This window comes from Candoia aspera, chromosome 5 (genome assembly GCF_035149785.1).
Source record: "Candoia aspera isolate rCanAsp1 chromosome 5, rCanAsp1.hap2, whole genome shotgun sequence".
Taxonomy (NCBI): Eukaryota; Metazoa; Chordata; class Lepidosauria; order Squamata; family Boidae; genus Candoia; species Candoia aspera.
In genome coordinates, this window is record NC_086157.1 from 101,879,107 (window position 1) to 101,903,945 (window position 24,839).

The window sequence follows — 24,839 nt, forward strand, 5'->3', positions numbered from 1 at the left end:
CAATATCAACACTTTTTAAAAAAAAAATAAAAATGACGCAATGTTATCGCATCTCTCTTTTTTTCAAATCTGGACTAATTATTTCTATTCTTTTAAGAAAGCTGCGGGTATACAGAGAGGTTCAAGAAAGAGATGGCCCTGTACAGATGTTTAGTAACAAAATCCAGGCAAGCAAAACTTTTGTAGTGTATTTCAAGCTGCTTACCCAATCATAGAGTAGAAGGAACCATTTAGTTCATCAAGTCAATCTCCTGATCACTAAAAAAAATCCAAATTCAAGCACCCTTGATAGCTATTCAGCCTCTCTGAACACTTCCACTGAGGGATGCACCGCCTCTCCGGATAAACATTCAACTGTGAAACTGCTCTTATTCTTAGAAATATTTTCTTAATACTCAAATAAGATCTGCCTTCTTGTAACTTTTCCATTATACCTAGTCCTGCCTTCTCTGATGACAATAAACACATTCTTCTATGTGACGTCTTTCAAGTGTCTGAAGAATGCACTATATCTCCAAAATCATCTTTTCTGAAGGCTAAACATTCCCAGTATGTTCAATCTGTCATCATAGGATTTATTTTCTAATTTCCTGATCATCATTCCTGGCCGTTTTTGAACCTGCTCCAGTGTCAGAGTTCTTCTTAACATGTGTTGTTCAGGAATGGTCTGAAAATGCAGGATAGGATGTCACAATTCACAAATACATCTTCTGCCAAAGCCGCTTTTTTGAGGGTCAATGAGTCACTGCCCTGATAGAAACACTTCATTTTATCACCAATGCATTAGAGTTGATAGACTCTGCCATCTATGCTGCTTCCTTGCCTTGCCCCAAAGTAAGCTGAAGAGAAAGAGTGATGGGTAGCAATAGCCCAGAAGTTTGTTTCTATGGGCAACAAGGAACAGAAGTATCATGAAGTATTTCAAATTTCCTATCAAATAGTCCTTCAAAAAGACTATTTGAAAGTAGTCTTTTTCTATGAGGTAGCAGGGAGAAAAGTTGAACAACAGGAGTTGTTCAAATCTCCAGAACTCGAATTGGAAGACATACGAGGAAGCAGGATATACTCAATTTGATGAATCCATGGTTCCATACAATAGCTTCGTATGACCAACTTTTTCATATTCATTAGGGTTGTGCAGTTCCTAGTATATATCAGGGCTTGGATTTATTATCTATTATACTTTTGCACTCTGATTGCCTAGCTTCCTTCTGTGGCTATTGTCTCATCCCAAAAAGGGATGCAGCTGCTTTAAGGTATTGCAGACAGTGCTACCTTCACATTCCTGTATGTCCCAAATCACCTTCTGAAGACTGATTTCAAAGCACTTACAAGCCTCATACTTAGATTTGTTACATTCTGTTTCAATTTCTTTTTATAACGTGATACAGGAGGAACAAAAGGCAAAGCATTTTCCTACTTTGATCAAACAGTTCTCTTGGGATTAGCCTAATCTGCATGGCTGGGTAACTATTGCCAATTTTCTTCCAGATATATGTATGGTGGCTGGATTGGAATGAGATACTACCACCAATGTATAGCATTTTATTTGTAGCTAATCCTAGTAACTTCTCACAATCTCCCCAAACCTTCAGATATATTTTTACAATAACTTCTAGAATCCCCAGCAAACTTAGCAAATAACTATACTAACTGCAAATTTGAGGGGTTGAGGACTCAAAACATATAGAGAACAAAAGACTGACCTGTTCAGTGTTGGTTCCATTAGTATTCCACATGAATCACAGCTAACAGTTCAGCTTGGAATGGAATATTTCATGTCACTGTTAAATTGAGGATTTAAAGGTAAGAAGTCCTTAAACAGGCACTGTTTTAAAGTAATTTATTCTGAGAAAAAGAACAGCCAAATACTTAAGAGTATGATGCAAGCATATCTGGCAGACTCTCCACTGTGACTCCAAAATAAATTAGTAAATTCTTGCACAAGCAGATAGAGAAGAGAGGAAAATAACTCAACAACTTCCAAATGGTACTTTACACAAAACTCAGTCTTGTTCCTACTGGGTCAATGACAGCTGTGTTCTGGATTTCAACCTCTTGGGTTAAAAACAAAAGCAGTTTTTATTAGTTATTGTTAAAAAGCAAGCCATCATAACTCTGAAATTATCTCCAAAAAGCTTCTGCCTTGTCTTCTGTTTCTGTCCAATATGCCTTTTCCATTTAAGACCTATTTGACTAGCTTCTTCTAACGACCTTGGGCTGTTAGATGCAAGCCCTTTGGAAAAATATCACAGAGCCCTAAAAACAAAGGCATGTGAGTGATCATCATAATGGCAGATAGCACAACTGCATAAGATCCAAGACCCTATCAACAAGTCCACTATATCTGCAGTAAATAAATGCATTCAACATGCTACTTTTCTCTCAACACTTAGGCAGTTGTGCTTTGTGTCACTGTGATGATTGCTTGTAGGTGCTTGCTTAAACAAACTAAAGGCTTCCATGAAATCTGGCACAGTGTTCCATGAAGTTTCTGGAAGGCTGTGCTGACTGGGAATTACTGCACTTGCAATCCAACGCAGCTAGAGGGTGCCAAGTGGCAAAGGCTAGTCTACAGTATTGCAAAAAAACAGTTAATTTTGTAATTAAAATTGCCGCTTTTGTAGCTAATTAAATAAAAAATGCTCTAATATGTGGCCATTATTTTGCCAGGTTAGACAAATTCTTAACTGGTCAAATGCTGATCTTGAAAGCCTTCATTCTTTGGACCAGTTGCTGATATTTGTAAAATGAATGAGGTTTCCTAATCAAAGGCATATTTTGTTAACCCCACCATCTCACTATATTTTATTATCAACTTATACCCCCAAAAACAATTTCTTTGCATAGCTGTTTTTTTTTTTTACTCTAATGAGCAGAAGGTCTCAAGAAATCCATGATGCCGTAACGCTACACAGCTGTTCCATTTCGGAGCTGCCTTCCACCACATGCAAACCCTTGAGTTGATAGCGACAGCCTTATGGGGAGAAAATGCCACTCTGTATCTTCAAATGCACTTTTCCCTCCAGGCTGTGACAGAGACGCAGCAAAGGCCATGGCATTATGGTAAATCGAATTAAATTTCATTATGGCCTGAGGCCACCACAAGGGCACTATGGCTGCAATCACACACCTACTACAGCATCTTATAACTTCCCTCCCCCATTGTTTTATTTATTTATTTATTTATTAAATTTATAGGTTGTCCCACTCCAAACAACCCTGGGAGACGTCACAGAATTAAAAGCAATAGTATTGCACAAACAAGAACTCTCATCAAACAGTAATAGCTCAGGGACAGAATCATATGTCCATACTGCTAGCAACTGATAGGGTCTGTCCATCCATCCCAATCTAAAACCTGTGGGAAAAGCCAGGTTTTTAGAGAAAGCTTAAAGGCGAGCAGTGCCAGAACACTGTATACTTCTGTGCCACGCAGCAGTTTCCATACACAGGTTGTGTTTGTTCGACTGGAATGTGTGTGTAGAGGTGGCGCTATTAAAGACAGTGTGTTAAATCTGAAATAGCCATGGAGCAAACCCAGCAGGTCATTAGAAAATCTTCTTCCAAACTGTGACAACTCATAATGGAATAAATACACAGCAAGCTTCGCTGAGTGCCTTCTGTTTTTCTTCTACTGGCACATCTATTTTTTTAAGAAAAAAAAAATCAAGGCTTTGATCCTGCTGCTTTTGGGCTTCAACTGTTCTTGTTTTGTTTGTTTTACTGGACATTTTGCTGCCTTTAATTCTCCTTTTCATCCTCCTTTTATTGTTATTGTGGGCAGTCTTCTTTTAAGTTAGTTACCCCAATTTTGTGTAGCATAGTTGGGGAGAATAAAAATTTGATAGATAAGGACAATTTATTCATGCAGACCCAATTTTATATTTAATGGTCATTTCTTCTAGTCCTACTCTTTCCCACACATCCCCCCCCAAATGGTTAAAAGGACACCCCCCAAAAAAGAATAAACACTACCTATCAATGTTTTAGTATTTCTTTGTTAGCAAGATAATATAACTGCTGTTATTGATATTTTAACAATATTATTTATGCATAATTATTCATGTAGAAGTATAAGTCATCTGTATTCTTACTTTTTGTCTAAAGTCAGAAATACATAATGGTTTTCTTATTGCATGTAACTGTTACATTAAATAACAAAAGCTCCTATTCAGGATATTTCATTTTTAAACTCTTTTTATTTACTGTACTTTCCTGTTAAATGAATATATTTTTGGTCTTTTGCAACAGCTATGATTATCTCCAACTAACCTGCAATCTAGTACCTCAAAAAACAGACAAATAATTCTAGGACATTGATTTGGGAGAGAGTGCTTTGAAATCCACCCTTTTACTTCCCCATTCTCACAAAACAGTAGTGTTTTCTAATTATCTAGGGCAGTCATATTAGCATAGACTTCAGTTATGCTGGAGGCACTCCTCTTAGAACTTCTTGTCATCTTGGCTCAACTAATAACCATGATGCTGGGAATTCTGGGAAGGTTAGGTTAATTTAAGGCAACATACCTTAAATTCTCCAATTTTGAGATTAGGGATATTAGACAGTAGAGGGGATCTATGACTTGAGGCATAAATCCTTGGGTGCTCCAAATATCACTGCACTCTATGAGTTCCAACCAGCATGACCAATGGTCAAGAATAATGGGTATCTCTATATAACAAGAGGACCAGTCTCTTGGCAGAGATTCCCACTTCTTCACATACTTTGTCCATTCCCCATCCTACTGATTCTCCTTTTCCTTCAAAAACATGAAAGGCTGATGAGCAAAAGGAAGGACTTCAAGATACAGAAAAGCATTTCTCTTAGATAATTTTTTTAAAGCCTATTAAAACCTCTACCAGAAAAAAAAAATCAATAAGGGAAAACAGGATCTTCAAATAGGACAACATCGGGATGGGGGGGAAGTAATAGGAATAATTTTAAGCATCCTGAAACACCTTGCTATTAATCTCCTCAAAGAAAGCAAAAGGAAACCCTACAGATGGTGAAGAAAAATGAAGTTGGGCTCTTACAGCAATATTAATCTTTTGCAAGTTAGAAAGGGGTTTCATTCAGTTTTCCTTCTATCATAAGACACATGGTTTTCTCTTATTCCACACTGCAATACTCTAGACAAAAACTCTTGGCAAGCAGGCTTGTGCTTAAAGCCATTTTTCATTAGTTAGTAAAAAGGGAGTATCAAGAGACTGTGAGCTGTTAGTTACTTCTGATTGTGAATGACTATGACAGAACATTACTTAGGCATACATCAGAGTGCTCTCTCAGACAGATACAAAAGCTATTCTATCTAAAACATAAACTACAAGACTCATCTATTGTTCCTGCAGAATATCTTCCTTTTCTTTTCTTTTAATCTTCAGAAAGCATTCGTGATATGCTCATTAAAAGAAGGCATGCAAGGCTTCCGGTGGGAATGGCGGACTGAACAGCTGTGCCCGCTGCTTCAGCGGGCGGAGCTGACAATGCAGTAACTTTTTTCAGGCTCAGGCAGGTTTCCCTGAAGCTCAGAAATGTTCTCCAGATCAAGGAGAATACCTGGAATCATCCCATCTGTCCTCCGGACGGCTGCTTGCAGCCAGAAGATTGCAAACAGCGTTTTGCATTCGACTGGTAAGAGCCAGTTGGGAGGTGGGGACTTCATCACCTTCCAAGCTGCACTGTAGCCTTAAAGGGACACTAAGACTGGCCACCCCATTTCTAAATCACTGATTTGTATTTTTTAAAAAAAGTATATGTACCCAAAGAGAGGCTTTCTACGGTGAGGAGAAGCTGGTTCTCTTGGTGCTTAACATTATTTTTGGGTTTACTTAAAAAAAAAAAATCTTTTAAGTTTTGGATTTCATTTTCCTTCCAAAGGAAATTCCAAAGATTGAGAGTAAACAATTGCCTTCCTTTTTGTATTAAATTTCAAGATATTAGCATTTTCCTACATGAATTGGCTGATTTGAACCTTCAGCTTTCTGTTTTCACTTTCCCTTGAGAACTGTCTGCATATCTCACTCTTACTTTATGTAAACACACTTTGGAACATTTTCATATCTTCAACTTTCACTGGTTAAGCTCCTAGGAGGTGCCATAATCTACTGCATGAGACATGGGAGGATTTTAAACAGATTCTTTCTTTCTTCCACCAAGATTTTAAATAGATTTCTTCTGACTTTTACAAAGCTTTTATGCAAGATATTCAAGACATTGTGGAAAATATGAGATCTAAAATGTGCCCTCAGGTTGGGGATGTGGTGGATGAAAACGAGGAATTTAAGAGCGATAGAAAGGTTTCTTTTAAGAGTGAGACTGGGATTTATATTGAGATGCTGGATGAAGACTGGATAATGGAGTTGGAGAAATCTAAGGGAGAGAGTGATCTGCAAGTAAAATCGATCTCCCGGTGGAATGCCGTGAAAAGAACCTGGAGTCTTTGAGGGGAGCAGTTGAGCTGTTTGATTCTTTCAAGAGGAAAGCTCTGTGCACATTGTGGGGATATGTGAATGCTTTGGTTTATTTTGAAGTGGGAGAAGGGTTGAATAATGTTCATCTGGTTTGCTTTAAGGATTTGATTGATGCTATTTGCCTTTAAAGATTTGGATTTACTGTTTTGAATTGGCTTTGTTTTGGGGGTTTATTAAAACAAAAATTATTAAAACTGTTGTATTAGGTTAAAGAATGTTTATCTGGTTTGCTTTAAGGATTTGATTGATGTTATTCCCTTTTAAAGATATGGACTTACTGTTTTGAATTGTCTTTGTTTTGGGGGTTTATTAAGATTGGGATTATTAAAATTGTACTATTAAGTATAATAGCAAACCACTTATGTGCTTTTTAATTTGATTCTTATTATAGTAGACAGAATTGTATAGAATAGTGGTAGGAAGGGAATAATTAAATATGTTTTATCTTTTGGAGGGGAGAAAGATGTTTAGGAGGTTTATACGAACTTTTTTTTTCTTTATTTTAATATAAGGGGGAGGATTTTTATTATGTGCTAAAGTGGAATGACTTATAGAAATAATGTGGTGTTTTGGTTTAATATAGAGTAAGAGATCGGTTATGGAAATTTTTGTATATCCTTGCTGTTAAAAGTTGGAAGCCACATCTTTTTGTAAATTTGAATTTTTTTTCTCTTGTGTTTCCATACTTTTTAAATTTGTTTTCTTTCTTTGAAGTCCTTTGTTTTTCTGTAGTTTTTATTCTTCTCTTGAAACCTAATAAAATTTACTATAAAAAAAGAGGCATGCAACAGGCAAAGCTTTATACTGGCTTTTAGCATGCACCCCCCCCCCAACAAACTTTAAGGAGAATAATCATGTCTGTCTGTATATGTCCATCCTAGATATTGCTTGACTTTTCCTCCAGAAGCTCAATATTGTCTAAATAACACCTCCTCCTCCAAACATCCTACAGAAGACCTTGTTGAACTGAGGAACTCATACTGTCATTTTGGACCCAAGGATCCGTGATGAAGGCAGCTGCTCCCCCACTAGCAAAGAAAAGATAAATTCTTAGATCATTCTACAGCCACGCTGGAGCAAAAAGGCATTTCATAAAATTATGACATTTAGAATTTAGCCTCACAGCATCCTGAAAATAAATTAAAAAATAAATACAGAAGCTTCTTGGTCTTTCCAACCATCAGACAAAAACAGGTCATTCTTAGCTATTTCAAGAAATGTTTCCTACCCCAAATGTCAACAACTGTTTTCCTAAATGGAAACTCAAGGCCTCTAGGCACATGGCTTCTTTTTCTAAGCACTATCCTTATCTTGCTCAGGAGGAAACTCATCTAACTGTGTAAATTGAACTAGCTTAAGTATGAAGTATTAAATATTGACATTGAAACCCAGTTATAAAACTCTGTTTCAAAGTACAGAAGCAAATAGAAAAATGGAAAATGTTAGTCCTCAGGCAGTAGGTTGGAGACCTTCTGCACAATGCTTTTCAATATGAAAACATTTCTTTTTAAACCAAGTCAGTCCTATGTTTCCAGATGTCTTCTCTTGCTACTAAAGTGTAATAAAATCACTGCATCGATCTTAACGTGTGCTTCCTTAGTACAGTATTTTAATGATAACATTTATAAACTATCTTCCCTGGAGAAAAAAATTTGGCACAGATCAATCCTTGTCCTGTTAAGATTTATTTATTTATTTGTTTGTTTATCAGATTTGTCACCGCGCATCTCCTCTGAGCAGAGGAACTCTGGGAGGTTTACAATATAAAACAATAAATATATAATAAAATTTCAATATAAAACACACTATAAAATTATTTCACAGAGCTACCAAATGTATTAAAATCCTGATGGCTATGGTCTCATTCCGTCATTGTATAGGAGGGGCACTTCAAGGCACTAGCCAGCCCCAAGTATGACTATTCTCCTCCCTGCCCCAAGCCCAGGGGCAGAGCCAGGTCTTCAACTTCCTCCAAAAGGCTAGGAGCGATGGGGCTAATCTCACCTCCAGGGGCAAGATGTTCCAGAGGGCGGGTGCTACTGCAGAGAAGGCTCGCCTCCTGGACCCCGCCAGATGGAATTTTCTTATCGACGGGGTCCTAGCATGCCCTCTCTGCATGATTGGGTGGGGCGGGCTGATGGAACGAGGAAGAGGCAGTCCCTTAGGTAACCTGGTCCCGTGCCATGTAGGGCTTTATAGGTGATAACCAACACCTTGAATTGGACCCGGAAGCAGACTGGTATCCAATACAGCTCGTGTAGCAAAGGTGTTATGTGCGCCCTTCTAGGGGTGCCAAAAATAGCCTGCGCAGCCACATTCTAGGCCAGCTGAAGCTTCTGGATATTCTTCAAGGGTAGCCCCATGTAGAGCGCAGATTTAATAAATCTGTAGCATTTTGGCAATGCTTCTGGGGCACCAGCATAAATGTGATTAAAGACTAATTGTGGCAACTATTCTTTAGGTGGTGGTAGAGTGCATGAATTTCTATACAGAGAGCAAGAAATGCTAGGTGTAGTCATCATCTCCATCCAGCATTTAAACATGATCAAGGAAGAAAGTCCATCTTCTGCACTCTGTTGGATAGCAGAGGAGAGAAGGAGCAGAACACTTAACCTCTATTCTGTTTATCTTCCTCAATTTGGCATATGTTGGATATATTGGGTTTGAAACTCCTAGAACTGTGATCCAGCAGGCTGGAGAAGGCTGTTCTCCAGTCAAATGGAAAACACTAGTTGGGGAAGATTAATCTAAAGCGGAGGTGAAAAATCGTTTTGGAGCCACAAAGTAATGGATAGAAGGAATGATCCTGAGGAACAGTTGCTACCAAGCCAATGGTCAGATAAAAGAAACCTGAGTCTGAAGCAGAACTGTAACCTGAGAAAACACCTCAGGCAAGACCCTCCCTAGTTCTCATGAGTATAAAGGGGGGGGGGGAGCGCATTCAAACCTGGAAGATTCTGTTGCGATAACCTTATAATAAAAGTAATATTGGCCTCCATGACTTTGGTTTCCTAATCTGTCTACCTCAAAGGGCTGAGATATATTTGTTAGTAGAAGTCCCAGCCAAAAAGGTAGTGGGTACAGTTAGAACAATTCATTTCATTTCTATTTATTTGGAATTAAACATATCTAATATCATAATATCTGGTCATGTATTTAAGAATTTATCCCTTCTGATCACATTAAAAAATTACAATTTGGTAACAACCTGTGCCAAAGGGGGCGTGGTGGCTCAGCGGTTAAGACTCCAGGCTTGTCAACCGGAAGGTTGCAAGTTCGGCGGTTCGAGACCCGAGTGCCGTGTGATGGCGTGAGTTCCTGCACTCGCCCCAGCAATTGCCAACCTAGCAATTCGAAAGCATGCAAGTGCAAGTAGATAAATAGGTACCACTTCAGTGGGAAGGTAACACTGTCATGCTGGCCACATGACCATGGAAGCGTCTTTGGACAGCGCTGGCTCTTCGGCCATGAAACGGAAATGAGCACGGCCCCCTAGTGTCGGACACGACTAAACCAGAACCTTTACCTTTACCAACTTGTGCAGGTGTTTGGGGTGGCATTCAAGGGGCTTACTTTTACTTTCAGGTCTCAAGTTGTATCACTCTAATCCAGGGCCTCTTGGGTGAATGTTCTTCTTGTTTAAAAAAAGCAGAACTAGAAGCACAGTTGCAGCTAAGGGTAACAGCTATCGTGTACCGAAAGCGAGAATTCTGAATAAAAATAACGTTGGTTTCTTAAATGTGAAAAGAATAAAAAGCAGAATATGCAGACTGCAAAGTACAAAATGATGTATTTAATTGGCACCTGCCAAGTAATTGTTAAATTGGTTACTTGTTGCTGGGAATTTACAAAACTGAAACAGGGACTTTCTGGGATGGAGAAACAGAAATGGGATTTTACAAGCACCTTCTCAGACAGACTTACCAGGCGTCTCCTTTCCTCTTCTACAGCAATCAGCAATCGGGCAAACTCCTTTAACGACTGGGCTATAAAAAGACACAGAAAACAATTATTTTTACATTATACTGCTGTGCTATTCTTCACACACATACACACCCCTTATAAATTCCACCAGGAAGTATCAAAACTATAAAGTAATATCCCTGGCTATAACTTCAAGACAATGCTTTTTAGACTTTTTCCCCTATTTTTACTACTTTAAAATACAGAAAGAAAGAGGGAAAAAAGGTGCAAAAATAAACAAAAGGAAATTAGAACATACATGCACACAAACATCACAGTTTTAAACTTTTACCATACATCCAAATCTATGTAAATCTCCAAAAGAGAAACAATCCAAAAAGGTCTCCAGAAAAGCAAAAAGGAAATTTTCACTAAAAAAAAAATAAAAAAAAATCTGATGTTCATAATTATCAAACCTGTATCATTTTAAAAAGTATTATAATGAATATGACCAGAATATTAAACATGAATATGAACAGGTCAAGACTTAAAAACTATTGGGGTTGGAAGGAAAAATAGATTTTTGCACTCCTGTACACGTATCTTGCTAATACTACCCCTTCTTACATCTAGGTATGGACTCCTATGAATGTGCATGTACAGTATACATACATACACACGCAGAGGAAAGTATGTGGTTTGATGTTGCTCCTTCTCACCATCTGTTTTTGTGCCATCTAAATCATCATCTATTTCCCTTTCATCAAATCTACCATGTAGCTGATTGGAGAAAAAGCTCCATTCAGCTGTATACAGTACTCAGCCCAAGCCTCTTGACGGACACAAAAACCCAAGTTGTTAAGATGGTCCAAATCCTGAATCAAGTGCTCAGGTGTTAAATTTGGGAACTGTTACTTCCACCAATAGTTTAGCAGTATGGATAGAGAGTAGAGAGAGAGAGCCGAGCAAGTTGGCAGAGAAATATCCTATCAGATAAATACCGTAGGAATATAGCATAATGGTAAAGAGAACCCTAACTTCATATTATCTTCCATTCTTCAAGTTCCTCTTTACAGAGATTGTATTTTTTGAGTGGCAAGCTCTTAGCCAAAGTACAAATTATATACATAAAATAAGAATGTTTTAATAAAGATGCCCACTGCAGACAAATTAGAGACATCTCAAGGACTCTTATTTTCATTGTCGACACAAGATGATACAAAATTATAGCTGTGCAATTATCCCAGATGTGTAATTCATGTAGGAACAACTTATAGACACTTGAGAATGACAGCCACAGACATCACATTTATTTGTGGTGAAGAAGATAAAGAACACATTGTTTGAATTTGCTTTCATATCTGGGCAAGTGCTTTGATAAAACAGTTGCATTCTTATAGGTATCAGTAAAATAAAAACCACTTTGATATGACTTCACAATAGTAGCTACTCCATTTTAAGGATACTATGAACTGCAGTTTGTCACAGAATTTGTACTTGTTTCCCAAACACCTTTTTTCTGATGTATCTAAGTCGCTTTACTTTTCTGATGGCACAGAATTCCCATGTGTATGCTGTCAAGTACAAAAAAAACATGTGGCTCTCTTCATGATCACTTTAAGTAAAAACTTTAAAAGGCCAACCTATTCATTAGTACATTCATAAAAGAAACATGGTAAAGTGAAGATCCTCATCTTAGTGTCTAATAGCCTCTCATGGCTCCTGATTATGCATTCAGTGCAATATCCAGCACCATGTGAGAGAGAGGGGGATAGATGACAAAGGAAGAACTGTACAAACCTTTATCATGAAACAGTTAAGACAGAAATTTGTTAGATGTTTTAATATTATTTCTCATGCGTTAAGTAAAGTATAAACTTTCTTACCACAATACATGTTTTTATGAGCCCATTATCATCCAAGAATGTCTGTATATCACATGCAACAACTATTCAAATCATTGGTGCTTCCTCTAAGTAATTTTCAAAGTTTTGGATCTTTCTTTTACTGTCTAATTACCTGACAAAGTGAACTATGATCCACAAAACCTTGTACAATCATAAATTATTTAAGATGTCCCAGGATTCTTTCCTGCTTTTGAGAGTGGCAACCCTATTCTTGCATTAATATCCAAATTACAAAGTCATGGGAACAGATTGATCTGACTGATTATGTACCATCAAGTTGTGTTAACTCTTAGTGACCATTCAGATCAAATTTTCCTCTGGGAGATCTGTCCCCAACCTGGTCCTTCAATATGTCATGAAGCGCAGCATTTATTTCTTACAACTTCTTTTGCATGGCTTGAGTTGAGTGGATCTAAGCAACCTGCAAAAGCTATGTAACTGTAGTACTTCAAGCAATTTATACACACACATATACATAGTATATATCGCAGCAATTCAATACTGTAACAACCTTAAAACAAAATAAGCGGTCCCCATACACATGCCAGCTACACATTTACTGCCTTGTCATTCTTAAGTGCCCACTTAAAGAACCCAGGTTTAGTAAGCCTACATTAATAAGGACATTGATCTTATTTTTAAGGGCAACTGGTTCTACAAGATGGAAGTTTTGACAAAGAATGACCACTTCTGAGTACAGTCCTGCTGCACCTCTCAGGGGCTGGGGATTTTTAGTAATGCCAGCTTGCCTTAGGTGGGCAGCTTCTACTGCAGTCTCACAGATGCCCAGATCTGAAGCCCTGCAGGATTCTATCAGTTATTACCAGCACCTGAAACTGCACCCAGAAACACACAGGCAACCAATGCAACTCCAGTAGTACCAGTGGTACATGACAATACTGCAGCATTCCTTAAATATCCAGGCAGCTGTATTTTGTATCACCTGAAGCTTCCCTTGTGGAAGGAGTTAAACCAGTCCAGTTGAGCAGTTGTGAAGCCACCCGCAGTTGTGATTGCTACCAGTGCCTCCCATTTTAGGAATGGCTGTACCTAGTGCACCAGCCGAACCTGTGCAAAAGCTTGCCCTCACCACAGCTTTCACCTACCAATTCAGCAAGGGCTGAGAGTCCAGAAGAATCACCAGACTGCAACCCAGTTTCTTTTGGGAGATGTCCCTCTGTCGTAAAAGACCTTGAAAAATGGATCTCTTCCAGCAGACTACACTAAGCAATAGCCTTCTATCCAGACATATAAATCTGACAATCAATTATGGTCCTTCAACCAAAGAAGAAATAACTTTTTCTCAGACTAAGCTGTACTACAAGATTGTTGCAAGGATATTTAAACATGTGTGCGAGCACACACATGCACACATTACCAAACAGGAAGAAATGGCATTGGGGTTACTGTATTCTAAATATAGTTTGTATGAGTTATTTTAATAAATATGATTAATTATAATTCAACACATACCAGTTTTCTAAGCTGTAAAACTATCTATCTATCTATCTATCTATCTATCTATCTATCTATCTATCTATCTATCTATCTATCTATCTATCTATCTATCTGATGGCCATTCTTGTGTTTTTCAAATTTGCTGGCATATAGCATGCACTACCTTGACAGCATCATCTCGCAAGATTTTGAACAGTTCAGCTGGGATGCCGTCGTCTCCTGCTGCCTTGTTATTAGCAATGCTTCTTAAGGCCCACTCAACCTCACTCTTCAGGATGTCTGGCTCTAGCTCACTGACCACACCGTCAAAGCTATCCCCGATATTGTTATCCTTCCTATACAGGTCTTCCGTATATTCTTGCCACCTTTTCTTGATCTCTTCTTCTTCTGTTAGGTCCTTGCCATCTTTGTTTTTGACCATACCCATTTTGGCCTGGAATTTATCTCCCATGTTTCTAATTTTCTGGAAGAGGTCTCTTGTCCTTCCTATTCTATTGTCTTCTTCCACTTCCGGGCATTGCTTGTTTAAAAAATAATTCCTTATCTCTTCTGGCTAACCTCTGGGATTTTGCATTTAATTGGGCATATCTCCCCCTATCGCTGTTGCCTTTTGCTTTTCTTCTTTCTTAGGCTACTTCTAGTGTCTCAGCAGACGGCCATTTTGCCTTCTTGCTTTTCTCTTTCTTTGGGATGTATTTTGTTGCCGCCTCCTGAACATGTTGCAAACTTCTGTCCAAACTTCTTCTGGGACCCTATCGACTAAGTCCAGTCCCTTAAATCTATTCTTCACCTCCACTGCATATTCCTTAGGAATATTAGTGAGCTCATATCTAGCTGATCTGTGGGTCTTCCCTAATCTCTTTAGTCTGATCCTAAATTGTGCAATAAGAAGTTCGTGATCTGAAACCAAAGATAACACATAGAAAACAACTGCATTTTCTTCCTGTTATAAGTTTGGCAGTTTCTTTCATGAAAGTTAAAACAGGTTTGCAGCTGTTTTCCCTGGAGCTTTTCCAAATCCAGGGCAAAAAAAAAAAAGCCTACAAGATACTGAATTGTCTGAAAAAGTAAAATGGTTATACTCATATTTACATTAAAACAAACAAACCTGTTGCCTTCTGTAGAAAAGAATAACCGTATTTATGCTAGTATTTATGGATGTTTAACATTTTGTCCAAAATAAAGATTCTATTAACTATCAATATGTTGTTCTGTACTCCAGCATTTGGATTATATATAAAATATAACTCGAAAATCACTCACTTAAGATATTTGATGGAAATTCATACATATAGGACTTTGTTTACAGAAAAACAGATGTTCTTTCTATTTGAAGCACTTTTCAGATGTTCTCCCTAATACAGTTATTTAAATAAATCCAAAATGATGGATGGTATTTTAGGACTAACCCATTTCGTCAGGAACTTATCAGTATAATTATTCTTCCAGAACTTCATATCTTGGGGAAAAAAGCCATCATACATTAAAGCCACTTGACCTAACTGAAAAGATTAGAACTTATGGGTATAATTTTCTGCCCATCTGGATCTTGTTCAAACTCCTAACTTCAATGCATTTGAAACAATTTTCAGTATTAAAGATAAAATACCATAAACCACTACAGGAGAAGTGCAAGATATGCAAATACTTCATCTCATTAATTCCTACTGGTATTTGCATTTTATTTTCTGATTAGGGAATTATTATAGAAACTCCAAAATACATTTTATTGTTTTATGCTAATAATTATCATTTGCTTTGGAGATTGGATCAGCTGGGGTGAGATACACACACACACACACACACAACTGGTAAGCCTAAGGGCACATTTACAGGTAGTCCTCATTTAGCGACAATTGGGACTAGCAACTTTGTTGTTAAGCAAAGCGGCTGCTAAGTGAAACTGCAACTGTGCTTATGAAGAAACTATTATGACAGTACCATTAATAAGCTTTGTTAACAAAGCAAGGTTGAGATTGGCTATGTGGACAGAATTGTTTATATTTACTATTCAGATAGTAATACAAGGTTTGGTCACTGTTTTGGCTTTCAGAAGACACTCTCAGATAGTGGAATACATTTCTTACATTTGCTCACCCATATACAACTATGTCAGATTAATCAGCATTTTTTAAAAAAACTTTTATTTTACATTTAATTGCTTTGAATTTTAATCTGATATTCATACTGGCTACCTGTATTATTATGAGTTTTTTAGATTATGAATTGCCTTTTAATTAGAAATGAAGTCATGCAGTAAACAAATTTCAGATATATTTTTGTCATAGTTCTTTATGAAGAAAACCAGCCTTTAAATAGAACCTTTCTATATTTAACAAATTTACCTTAATCCAAATTTTATTTTAAATCATATTCTATTTTTTCCTCTCTGTGAAAGAACTTGTAAAATAAATCCCAATTAATTATCACATTAATATATTAGTATTTTTTTTTAAATCCGTTCAATCGTGTCAGATTCTTGGAGACTGCCTGGACAAGTCCCTGCAGTTTTCTTGGCAGGGTTTTTCAGAAGTGGCTTGCCACTGCTTCTTTCCTAGGGCTGAGAGAAAGTGACTGGCCCAAGGTCACCCAGCTGGCTTTGTTCCTAAGGCGAGACTAGAACTCACAGTCTCCCAGTTCCTAGCCTGATGCCTTCACCACTAAACTGGCTTTCTATATTAGCATTAAACTCAGCCTATCTAGCTGAAAGAGCCATGGGTTAAGATTCTGAAAATCCTGGAATCAAACTTTGGGGGAAGGATATAATTCAGTAACCTTCATTGCATATAAAGGTCTCAGGATTTAATACTGATAAAGTCCACGTTGGTCTAAGAATTCTATGCATGTATTAAAGTCTAATACTGAGGTAGAAAGACTGGCTGGATAAGTGCTTTTTACGTAAGCTAGCTTCAAGCATGACTATTTTAATTATACTGAGCTCTGCAGTTGGAGCAACCCCTCTACAAATCCAGATTACAAATTTAGAGCAATTGATCCTAGAGAAACTTCAGTATAGATTGAGATTGCCCTTTTTTTTTCTTAGTTACAGAGCTGTAACAGTTCATGACATGACAACTGTGCAAAAGCCAGATCTGCACAGCCATAGCTACTGAGAAGTTATGTTTGAAGGGAAGGGGTTTTTCTGTCAATTTCATGAAGAGTCACTGTGTGTATACACTTCTAGTCTCTTTCTCCCTCTTGCTCAATACACACACACAAACACACACACACACACACACTCTTTTTGGAGGATAGAAATAAGCCGACAGTACAACAGGGAACAAACAAGGCTTGAGCTGAAAGTATTTTTGTCCAGCCCCATGCAAATGGACGAACAGAAACATCACAATGTTCCTATGTTCTCTCCATAATCAGAATAATTAAGGCTTTCTATTTTTACTTTACTCATAGAATCAAAGCGTTGGAAGGGACTAGAGAACATCTTCAAGGGTACTTCAAGGGCAACCCCACGTAGGAATCCAGACAGGAAGTAACCAAGGTGTGAGTGACCATGAGTAGGGCGTCCTGATCCAGAGAAGAACAGAACTGGTACGTAAGATGAATTTGCGCAGAGCCCTCTCAGACACTGTGGCCACCTGCTCTTTGAGCAGTTGCCAGGCTAGGAGTCATGAATGGCCTCCAAATTCTATACTGGGTCTGTCTGAGCTAGAGAAAGAAAATCCCCAGACTCAAGAAGTCTCAAAATCCACTTGGTCTTACCAGAGTTGTGTGTGAGTCTGTTCTTTCCTATCCAGTCCACCACCACCCCACCCTCCAGACACTGAGTCAGAACCTTAACTTGAGGGATCCCACCATTCAGCTTCCAGCAACATTTCAGAAAGCACATTCCCACCAAGTTTGTTATTTATATCTCTACACAGCAAAAACTTGCAGGTGTCTAAGTCTGATAAGAGAGCCGAAGTGGTGGAGCAGTTGAAGTGCTGGACCAGGAGTGGGAAAATCCATTAAAAAAAACAAACAGACACAAACTAATAAAGAATAGAAGAAAGAAGAAAGAAAAAGTATAGAAAGAAAGATGTTCTTTGTGAAATAATAAAATCAATTTTAAAAAAAAGGAAAATCCAGATTCAAGTCCATCCTCAGCTACAGCTCCTCACTGGGCAACCAGCCATTGCCTCTCAGCCCAACGTAGCTCTGAGTTATTGTTATTAGGAAAAAATGGAAAGAAAAAACCTGGTCAAAGAGGAGACATAAGTATATAAAATAAATGTCAATAAATAAAATTCCAATGCAAATAGGCTTGTAGAGATCTGAAGAAAAACCTGAAGGCAAATCTCAGTATTTCCTGATTGCGGTACCAAGAATATCTAGGATTTCAGGTAGATAGTAGCAGATAAACTTTTGAGGTACAATTCAGAGCATTTATTACACTGCTTGCTCAAACATGGTCTTGTATCTCAGTTATAAAAAGAAATAGGACTTTTAAATTTGAGCAATTTCATATAATCTAAAACAGGGTTTCTCAACCAGGGTTCTGTGGTACCCTAGGGTTCTGCGAGAGTTCACTAGGTGTTCCCTGGGAGATCACGATTTATTTAAAAAGTTATGTCAAATTTGGTCAACTTCACATTCAAGAGGTAAGTTTCATTCTTTATTTTCAGTTTAAGAACCCTGTTAATGGATATATACAGGGCTACACTTGAAACAAATACAATAATTTTGTAACTTCTGGCCTGAATGTGCAGGGGTGCCCCAAGGCCTGAAAAATATTTCAAGGTTTCCTCCAGGGTCAAAAGGTTGAGAAAGGCTGATCTAAAATATAGGCTGCGACAAACAGCTGAGCATTTGCTTTTCAGCACTGCAACTTTTCCTATGGACAGTATCATAATGCCCTGGCAATTTTGATCTTTGTGCCAGTTAAATAGATAGCTGGTGCCATAATAGCAAAGTTCCAATAGTTATTTAATGCTTCAAGAAGAAAGTGAAAATTGCAGAGGGAATTGTGACCTGGGCATCTTCTCCTGTTCTAATCTAGGAGAGAGAGAAGCAAAGCGGTTATGTCAAATCAAAATTGCAATGGTAAGAAATAAAGATTTTGTTAGCAATAGCAAATGTTCTTTATTCAACAGAGAATGCACTAAAACATGTGGATTCTACTGCCAATGGTAGCACAATGAACAACATATGTGAGAACAAACTGGTTAAGCTTCCACTAGAGAAGAATTCATTCCAAGTATTAATTATCACAGCTGAAAGAAATTGGTCAGGGTTTCCTAAATAACTTTCACCAGCTGCATATTTTACCATTAGTTGTATAGCTGATGACTGTGATGTACTGTCCTACTATTATATGCAAGGTTCTCCCTTCCACCATAGCCATAAGCAGTGGTATCAAGACTGTTTAAAAAAAAGCTTTCAGAGGCACAAATGAAAATCTTTAATATGCTTGTTATGAATCGTACTAGTAGTTTACTACTTCTATGCCAAAGCCTACTACCACTCTAATATGCTAGCTATGAAAACTAGTACTATTGAGCTATAAGTTAAAATGCCCTATAAAGTAACTGTGTCTAAAATTCCTCTCTGGCATAAATTCAAATGATGTTTAAGTGCTTTCTATTATTTTTAATTCAAGTTCTAACCATCTTGCCCAACACTTACACAAGTACTGAGTTTAGTACTGAGTTTTAACATCTCCTCAGTTTCACTTTGGTGATAACTTTAATTACCTCCTAACACCCTTCCTGGGTCACCAATGATTTAGAAAGTTATAAATAATAAGTGTTATTAACCAGGATGAAATTAATTCCCAAGACAATTACTTGGGGATTACTGCAACCAATCTTCATATCATCTTGAATGCTGCTTCTAAGATCCTTTCCTTAAAGATGCAAACACATGATGCTTCTTCCACTTTTCATACTAGCTTGCACCCAACTTGGAAGGTGAAATTTAACTTTGAGAGTATGAGCCAAGGAACCAACTTTCTGCTCTTAGAAGATGGATTATACTTTTTATATGTCTGTCTCTGCCAAAAAAAGAAGTAATAATGGGTACTATAAGTAAGCCATTATATCAACAGTTCAAATTTTAAAATGGAATCATTAACTAAGTTTCTTCTGACACAAATTTACATACAATATTCTTTTGCTTGGTTACTTATTATCTGACGCACTGGTCACAGTTCAGAAGAAGATGGACTTACTAAAAAAATAATTCAAAGTATAATAAGTAAGAAATAAAGGGTACAATGGGCATAAGGTAAGTTCTACCTGGGCTTTGCCTACCAACATAGTATCTGTGATTTCTTCTACCAACTTACTCAGAGTGTATTTCTTATGATACCTGCTGATTGCTCCCCTTCTGAGCTGCTTGGCCAAACACAAAGCAAATGAATGTTCACTAATTCACTTTGATGCAAGGAGGTATCTTTCCTGCTTCTAGAAAAACACCATTTCATAAAGTAAGGCAGAATGTAAATCAGTCCAGGCAATGAATATGAATGCAATTTAAAATTAAAATGTTATTAACTTTTTCCAGCTGACTGCTTCTAGGAAGAATATATATTCACAGATGCAGGTCTTTAGCTATATTAAGCAGCTTCAGTGTACTCATTTTTAAGAAACTAATCTAAGTGAAATATATGTTACTGAATAGTTTTTTTAAAATGTGTACATAATGAATTTCCAGTAAAAATTGCAATTCGCTATTCATTTTAAATTTAAAAAAAACAGAAGAAAACAAAGTACAGTTTGCTCTAATATAGAAAAAAGATCAGATATTTAAATACCAGGAGTATGTAAAGTTTACCATATCCATTTTGGAGAACTGATCAAGAGCTCCAGAAAAGAGCAGAGGTCGTTCAGATCAGGCTAACCCAAGTTTACATCCAAAGTAAGATTTGAATAAACAGCTCCATTCTCTGATTATCTAAAGTGGGAAGAACAAAAAATAACTGTTTTACAGTTTGGGGGTTTATTTTAAAGCAGAATGGATTATAATTTGCAAGAAAGTTAATTAGAGAGAATGAAACTTCCTAAACTTCAGAGAAAACAGTGCAGATTTTCTGTTATGCTTCTTTAAAATCTGAAGCACCACAACAACAACCTGTATTTGCAACAATCTGTAATGAAAGTTGCAACTTTAATAGTCTCTAAAGTTGCCAAATCTCAGACAAATACAGTGAGTTTTTTTGGGGGGGAAAGTAAGATAATGAGGTAGAGCAGAGATACACAGTAAGAGATAATCTCACTAACATTAAAGAAATCTTACTGAAATCTGTGTAGTTCTTGGTTCCTTGATCTTGTCCAACTGCGTTGGGACTTGACAGTAGGTTTAGATCTAATCTGAATCATCTTTTAATCAGTACTAAGGTTTGGGTATTTTTCTCCAAATTACTCCATTCCAAATATCACATAGGGTTTGGCTGAAAGTTCAAAAAGGACTGAAATAGACCACTTACATGGCAGCAGATATATATTATATATTTATAAAAAAGCTGTCCAGCCCAGAAAAAGCACCCCTAACCTTGATCAACAGTCTGAATTGAAACAGAACAACTCCCTACATACAACAAGAAAACCAGAGAGTTCATTTTATGTTTTGTGAAGGTTTTCTTAAGTACCATTTAAAGACAGCAAGATAATGATTTTGCTAAATTTGGTGGGAAGCTCTCACCCTGTAATTTAAACATTGGATAAGGAGTCTCCTTGTAATACGTTGCTTGGTTTAGGGGTAAAAAAAAAGAATCTTAAGGGCAGTAAATATATTTAACAACCAGGAAGCAGGTTTTAGACAAAACCAAAATTATACTTTAAAAAAAGACTTCTAATGTGCATACGCATGTCTGGTAAGGCTTCTGTCATCCTCTATCATCATTGTTCTCCCCACCCTTCTCCTATTTTTCCAAACAAGTTCAAAGTAAAAACATTCAGGTTTTCCAAGTTGAATTTTCAAGCCAAGATGTAGATTAGACAATGACTTGCCTATGACTAACAGTAACACTGGTCAAGACAGAAGACCATTGTTCCCTAACTTTCACCCAGAAGGTACCAGTTAGTAAGGCATGGAGAGAAAGATAGCTTTTACCTTATCTATTCTACTTGGATCAATGATCAATGCCAAGGGAAGTAGTAACCAAGAAATCAAATGACGTATCACACTGGGAAAACCTGCCATCAAAGACCTGTTTAAAGTTTTCAGAAGTAAAGATGTCAGCTTAAAAACAAAGGTGCGTCTGACTCATGCCATGGTCTTCTCAATTGCCACATATGCCTGTGAAAGTCGGACATTAAAAAAGGAAGATAGAAGAATTGATGCATTCGAATTGTGGTGTTGGCGAAGATTATTGAAAATACCATGGACTGCCAGAAGAACAAACAAATCAGTTTTAGAAGAAATACAACCAGAAGGTTCCCTAGAGGTGAAGATAACTAAGCTTAGACTCTCATACTTGGGGCACATCGTCAGGAAAGACCGATTGCTTGAAAAGGATATCATGTTTGGTAAAGTCGAGGGCCAGAGGAAAAGAGGAGGGCTTTCAATGCGATGGATTGATACAGTTACCGCAACAATGGATGCAAGCATTGGAACAGTCAGGCATACGGCGCAAGACCGAACAGTATTTCGTTCTGCTATACACAGGGTCACCATGAGTCGCAAACGACTCGACAGCAACTAACAACAACAACATTCCCAGATAAAGCTTGCTTTCTACACCTGGCATACATAATTCTATAACCAATTAACATACTGTAAGAGAAACAATTTTGCTATCTGGTACTTAAGAAAGAAGAAAACGCCTGGTATTTCCATGACTGCAGCTGTATAATCTTTAAACGTGGGTCGCTCTATGTAGGTGAACAAGAAATGAAAGTACTTGGGACTTAATCTGTGCTTCATCTAATACTAGAGTGTTTTGAAAAAAAACTAATTAATGCATTTGAGGACCATCTGCCTAAAACCATTTTTGAAGATTAGAAAAACTGCAATATTTTCAGCAGGAGTTACATGTTCCAAAGAAAAATTCTTAGAGCACAACAAGTCTGCTAATGCTAGAAGTAAAATTTAAAAAAAATAGTAAGAAAAGAAACCATCACAGTAGCATGGGCCATGCCAGACAGAAACTCTGAGGTTTGCAACCCCAACATAATTTGGAGGGTGCTAACCTATAAATTGCTATCTGGAGACTACTATGGCCAAACTCACCACAACTATCTACTATAAAGAGAAATGCACACATCCTCCAAGACTTCTGGGATTTCACAGGTTCAGGAGAGAACAGATACTCGGGCTGGGCTTCAAGAATGTAAGGAAGTTATTGTTCAAACATCAGAATAGCCCTGCTGAATCAGATCAAGACCCCTCTTACTGTAGCATATAGGGTTGCTGGGGAACAATGGTATGAGAGGTAGATGGGAACCTCTCATACCATTGTTCTCCAGCAACTGTATTTGGGGGCCTGCTGCCCCATTTCAGAGGTAACACTGATATTAATACCCCTCAGTAGAACTATCCCCCATAAATTTATCCAGTCCCCTTTTAAAGCCATCCGTGGTGGATTTCGGCAGTGCTGCTGGTTCTCAGGAAGGAAGGAGCCCATTCCAAGGAGGTGGAGGAGAGGAGATAAGCGGAGGCACATTCTGGGAGGCAAGAGGTTCAGGATAGCCCCGCCCTGAGTCTCCCAGGTTACTTTCCCTTAGATTAGGTAGAGTAGCTTTAGTCTGGCAAGATTTTGTCTATACAGTGTGAGCAAATAAAGAACTGGAATTTGAATGGACTGACTCTTCGTTGTTCTTGGGCTAGGCCTGACACCATCCAAGTTACTAGTCGTCACCATATCTTGTGATAATGAATTCCACTGATTAATTATGCACTGTTTTAAAGTTCCTTATCAGGTTAATTGGATGCTCTCATAATACAGTAGTCTTTCTCCAGACTATGCTTGATTTATATACCTCAGGCATGTCCCTTAGTCCTTTTTTCCTACATTCAAGCATAGCCATTTCTGCATTCCACATTTTCCACATTGAAATATAGCCTTTTCATGCAGGAAGGTGTTTGTTTGAGCCCTCTGATCATTTTGAATGCCCCTGCTTGCACCTTTTATGGCTGTTGTATCCTCTCTGAACTGCAGCAAGCAGAACAATAATACAGAATTCCAGGTACAGATATTCCCTAGATCTTTTCCTTTTTCCCATTCCAAACTATCTGCCCAAGATCAAAGGGCTGAATCCAAACACTGCACCAAACCATCATGTACCTTGAGTTTTACAAGCCATTCTGATTTGTAAATCATGGCTTGTGACTCTGCATATTGTGCAGGCTCAGCCAATTATGGTTCGCTTAATACCATGATTACGGTTTACCATGATCATGGCTTAGCATGACAAAAATACATAGAGCTCTTATCATTGTCAGCCGAAATTTTTAAGCTTCTGCTTGAATTCATGTATAAACACATTCTCTATGTGCTTCAGAGAGAAGGAAAAGGAAGCCCCCCAAACATGTCTGAACAAATAGAAGTTCTTTATCAACTTAGCACTTAAGAAAATGCATGCAGCATTAAAGGTTAACAGAGACATAGCCTGAGGATATGGGTCTGTCACTGCCATAGCTGGTCATGAGCCAGCAATGTGTATTTTAGTTGATGACAGTTGATCAAAACGATCAAATTTCATGACCACAATGACCACTACTATTCAGCAATTCCTACCATAAATCTTTCCACATCATCACAGGGAATGAAGAATTCTGCTATTATATAACTCAAGCAGAAAGGCACATTTTCCCAGCTCTGTGATCTGTAGGTGACTACAGGTTTACTATGTAATCTGTTTAACTCCTTGTAATTTACAGCTTCAGGCTCTGGAATGGCTTAACTACAGTAAGAATATTTAGAAACCTGATGCAATAGTTGTCGGTCTTACTATGTTAACAGCACAGCCTGCCTTAAGTACTGGGAAGGTGTTCAGATCCTTTAAGTGTGAGCTTTACTGACAATTATCCAGAATGTTTACTGGATGATTTACTTTTGTTATTCTTCAAATAAACTGATGTCTGGGTGAATGTGATGAATTCTAATCCCTTGACCCCTTTGCCATTCAGCTAATCCTTTCTACTTCTCCCAACTATCAA

The 24,839-nt window shown here is 37.7% G+C and overlaps 1 protein-coding gene across 2 annotated transcripts in view; it reads right to left on the reverse strand.

Annotated features, from left to right (window-relative positions):
• ARHGAP42 (Rho GTPase activating protein 42) overlaps positions 1–24,839 on the reverse strand; it is a 136,673-nt gene that overhangs the window by 75,754 nt on the left and 36,080 nt on the right. For both annotated transcript variants that reach the window (XM_063305865.1, XM_063305864.1), the window contains exon 3: positions 10,399–10,460. In XM_063305865.1, coding sequence (XP_063161935.1) covers positions 10,399–10,460 — 62 coding nt within the window. The remainder of the gene's footprint in view (positions 1–10,398; positions 10,461–24,839) is intronic.